The sequence below is a fragment of the Verruconis gallopava genome (genome assembly GCF_000836295.1).
Source record: "Verruconis gallopava strain CBS 43764 unplaced genomic scaffold supercont1.164, whole genome shotgun sequence".
Classification (NCBI taxonomy): Eukaryota; Fungi; Ascomycota; class Dothideomycetes; order Venturiales; family Sympoventuriaceae; genus Verruconis; species Verruconis gallopava.
In genome coordinates this window covers 9,227-14,048 of record NW_015622300.1, presented here as the reverse complement: position 1 = coordinate 14,048, position 4,822 = coordinate 9,227, and the positions used below count along the sequence as shown (strand labels likewise).

The window sequence follows — 4,822 nt, the reverse complement described above, 5'->3', positions numbered from 1 at the left end:
ATCAAGTAGTAGCTGAGTACTGTGAATACAAGTGGCTGGACCTATACAAGGAGAAGATTGTTCGGGCATATACAAATAAATTCACGCACTTTAGCACTATCACGACTTTGAAAGCAGAGGGCTGCCATGTGAAAGTTAAGTGATACCTTCAAATATCCTGCAATGACCTATTTTGCTTCTTCCGTTTGATGCGAAATCTCTAGAATGCTGAACACACTGAGTATGAGAATACAAAAGGTCAATGTATTATAAGTAGAGCTTTCAATACTAGAGGTGCAATCTACAATGCCGTTGCCTATAAGATTCATAAATATGCTCTTGGCCAGTGTTAGAAATTTGCTGTATCTGAGCAGACAACTTCGCAGTGTAAAGGTCTATATGCTATAGTATTTGGTATCCCTTGCAAACACACTATTCTTAAACAAATTGCTACTGCCACTCCATTGACAATACCAGATTTTCACCCCCATTAGTGGCTTGATCGCGACCAGCGTCTTGACACGCTAGAAACCCGCCCAGGAGAGCCTATACCAATACCTCAGCGGCGCCATGGAGCAAGAATCCCGCGGTGGGGTTTATATGGCGGTGGTCCCCGAGGTACTAGACGAGAACTGTCTTTCTTCAAAATTCAGGAAGCTTCCCAGTCTGGATAACATCAGCGGCAGCCAAGACGAGCGCGACCAGAAGATACTACCCATGAGTTCCACGACTCTCTTCCGCCGCCTCCTTCTCCTCAGATATCTCCTGTTCAGCAAGAAGAGGAAGAAGGATCACCATGGGTATGGTTGAAAGGTACACGGCTCAAACGATCCAAACTAATAAACTTGCCTCACAGAGGAACTCTAAGAAGACTGGCAGAGGCTCGTGTAAAGACAACTAGAAAAACTCGTGATGATCTTGAAAGAGAAATTCTACATAAATCTGCGGCACTGCGGCTTGCACGGAGTAAGATAAATGAGGCGATATCCTATATTTAAGCGACTTCGAGCACAGCACAGCCCTTACTAATAGTAGAGGAGCTAGATGACCCCGTATATCTATATAGCGATTCGGAATTGGCTGAGTCTGATTCAGAGGATGATAATTTGGAAATTATCCACCAGGATATTATGCTAGATCCACAAGCTGCAAAGGACAGCAGTGGGGGTGTCATATCATCGGAAACCCACTGCACTTAATCATCTATATCTCAAGAAGGTCATCATAATGAGGACCCTAGCCAGATTGAAAGTGTAGCGGAAGGTTCAGCTTATGAGCCGGAAAGGGTAGACGCGAATGAGGACAGAATACATGCCCAGATTGATATTGAATAGAACGATAAGCTGCGCATGGAAGCGATCGAAATTGCAAGGCTGATAAAGTCCAGAGGATTTGCACATCTGCTTTATAAGCTGGAATACAGTGACTTACTACCCTCAAGGTGTCGCCTACCCCAAGATAAACCCCCCCAGTATACTCATGTTTCCAAAGTGCCTTCCGTCCAATGCACGCCAAAGAAACCACAACCAGTACAGGATGAGCCAGGCCCTCCTTGTTTATGCTTGAAGAAATGTAATGGGTGATATAGATGTTAGAAAGCTTCAAGGCGCTGCACACCTAGCTGCCACTCTATAGGTTTAAAAAGTTCAATTATTGATCATAGGGACTCTATTCGCTGCGGGAACAACCGTTTGACATCAGATAGTAGAAACTTGTGGCCGTCCGGCTGGACAGTGGTCGAGACATTTGTTGGTACAGATGAGATTAAAGACGCTGGCATGGATGAGGAGAGGCTATGGAACACTTTTAAAGGTAATCCAGCCATCACCTTGATAAAGAGCGCAGGTGGTATTGATTCCTTCCTTATACAAGAAGGCTATGGGCGCGAATTTGGCCTTTTGAAGCGCGTCAGATCGGGTACACTTGAGACAGGGCAGTCTCCTCACGAAAATGAGGGTTGCCGCACTGGTATTTGTCCGAAGCACAGTCTTATAGGTGATGAAAGTGTTTTGGGTTTGACTGGGTGGTCCGAATAGTCTTGGTGTTACATCACCCACACATGAATAGCTGGTATAGCTCGTCCAAATCTGCTATGTATTGTTTTTTTAAGCGAGCGTAATTTTATTCATGCTGCCATCTCGCCCTAAATGATAACCAATGCGGCCTAGGGCGAGGTGGTCCAAAACAAGATCGAGGTGGTCCGAATCAATTCCCCAGCGTTTCCTCACGTCACGTGATATTGGGCACGTGCATAGACTGACAGGAACGTGCTGGATTATGTAATATACTGTGGTATCCGGCCAAATTATTGTTAGTGCGCCAAGTAAGCCACATAAACGCCATGTGTATCTTTCAATTATACTGCTTATCTAATTCACCATTTGGTATGTCCACCTTTCGTATTAATGACATCTTGACAGCGTTGCTTCATGTATCTATTAGATCTTGAAGCTGTTCTGTTGAAATTGAGTCCTAAGCCTCACGTACAACTTCACGAAGTCGATCATATGACAATATAAGATGCCCATAGTGATGTTGTATATAATCCTTCATCCAATTCCATACTGTCTCGATAGGATTAAGATCAGGTGAGAATGGTGGCCATTCCTCTTTTTTGATACCTTGTTCAATAAGATCATCTATCGTTAATTGTGCTTGATGCCCTGGTATACTATCTTGCATAAAGGAGAGACCCAGATTCATCCTTAACCAACCACGAACAACAGGTATAATATGCTCACAATATGATGCTGCATTAATTGTGCCCTAATCCTTCTCCCAGAAGACAGCAGGGCCTTTGGTATTGCTATGGAATGAAGCCCAAAACATCTATCCTTTCGATTGCCGTCTCTTGCTAACCAAACAGGTATCATCTAACTCTTCACTAGGGTATTGAGTAATCCACACCTTACGATGTTGTTACGACGTACTTCCCAGTACGACCACGTAACATGTGTCACTAGCACGTGACGCCAAGAGGCAGTCTCAGTCTTGGCATGTGAGACTATATGCAAGAGTCTCACCGTAAGCAACTGAGACCCTCATGCAAGAGTCTCAAGGTAAGCAGATGAAACTGAACACATGATGGTTTGGAAACGTCTATAAATAAGGAGTCTATGTCTTCATTTCACTCACTGTTGTTAACTGTCTAGTATATCTAGTAGTTAGTTTGAACATTGTCACGAACGGCGTGACAGCAGTGTGGCGCGGGCGCCACGGGGAGTAAAAGCACACATAGCTATCGCATGACTACTCATATATTCAAGACTGGAGCGAAACGGGTTGAAACCCCAACGGTAAGAAGATGAGACGCCTACGCGGCCCCTGCGCACCTGTGTATTTAAGATAGCTCGAGGACATACATTCGAGAGCTAGCGGATATTCTTGAATCCTACAATCTATCTCACACTCCTATCACCAATTCCTTACAATTATATCCGCTCTATATCCGATAGGGGTCCGGGATAGATAGGCTAGTGGTTAGACTATCACCTTTATTAATCATGACAACAGCATTCCAAGAGGAAACCATACGAGAAACCCCTGCAGAGCAGGAGAATCGCCTACGAGACCAAGGAGCTACACTGAATCCCTTGGAAGAAGATATCGATGAAAAAATCACGGCACTTGAAGCAGAGAATGAGATACTCGAGAAACTTGAAAAGGTGAGGCGACTCGAGGCCCGGAACCAAGCGCTGCGCAGTCGCCCCGGAAACGAGACACCAAGCGAGATCTTGGATGACCCCCCCACATCCCGTGAAAGTACGCTAACTAGGACCACTGATTTTCAACCAAAAGAGCTACCTGATTATCATGGCAAGAACACCAGGGAGCATCGCGAGTGGTTCCAGGCCGCAGAGAATGCGTTTCGCCTGGCACCTCGCAGGTTTCGAAATGACACTATCAAAGTAGCATAGTCCGCTCAATCTCTCCAAGGCACAACAGCAAGGAGCTGGAACAACTACATCGAGGTACACCCTGAGTACGCACACTCATGGGAGAAATATAAGACCTTCCTCCTTGACCTCATCGAGGCGCCGGAGAATCGAGAACTACACGTAGCAATGGCATACCAGCGTGCGGAACAAAGACCAGGACAGACGACTCAGCAGTTCTATCAGTACCTCCTCAGCCTCGAGCGACAGCTCAGTGAGGACTTCTCTGAGAACCAGCAAAGGTTCCACCTGCTAGCTCGCCTACGACCCGAACTCAGGGATCAGCTGAACCGCTACCAGGACATACCTAAGACCTGTGAATCTATCGTCGCGCTGGCAACACGCCTAGAAGGCTTGGGCAAGAAGAGGGTTAGTTCCAATACTGACAACGGAACCACTAGGAAGACCCAAAGACTAGATTCAGACAACACCTATGACACCAAGTCGGCGTCAGATCACCACAAGACCGGAAGCTATACACAAGGGTCCTCGCAGGCGCAGACCCCAGGGCATAGCCAGACCTTATATTTCATATGCAAGGACCCAGGACACTTGGCTCAGGACTGTCGTAAGGCAGGCACGACCCAACCAGGCGCATCGCCGGATAACCAGTCGGGAAAAGACTAAAGGGCGCCTTCGAACCCACAGAAGTCGTCCTAATGCAATCACTGGTGGGTACGGCGGAGCAACTGCAAGAAGGTGTTGTAAAGCGCGAGGCATTACAAGCTTCAGGAGTTATCATCCTTCCTGATAGCGAGATGGCAGTTGAAACCACACTAGACACTGGAGCGGAGCTGAATGTCATTGATCCTAAACTGGCGATGCAGCTACGACTCCCTACCGCTGACATAGCGTTACCAAAGGGTCTAGTATGGGGCAATGGAGAACGCGCACACTGCTACGGAGCC

General features: G+C 46.6%; 1 protein-coding gene across 1 annotated transcript; it reads left to right on the top strand.

Moving 5' to 3' along the window:
- Window positions 1-3,654: 3,654 nt before the first annotated feature.
- On the top strand, window positions 3,655-4,541 carry PV09_09766 (uncharacterized protein; the record flags this gene model as incomplete). The annotated part of the gene is made up of 1 exon (XM_016363892.1): window positions 3,655-4,541. Exon 1 carries the CDS (start codon window positions 4,044-4,046, stop codon window positions 4,539-4,541), a length of 498 nt encoding a protein of 165 aa, XP_016208280.1. The 5' UTR covers window positions 3,655-4,043.
- Window positions 4,542-4,822: the final 281 nt, after the last annotated feature.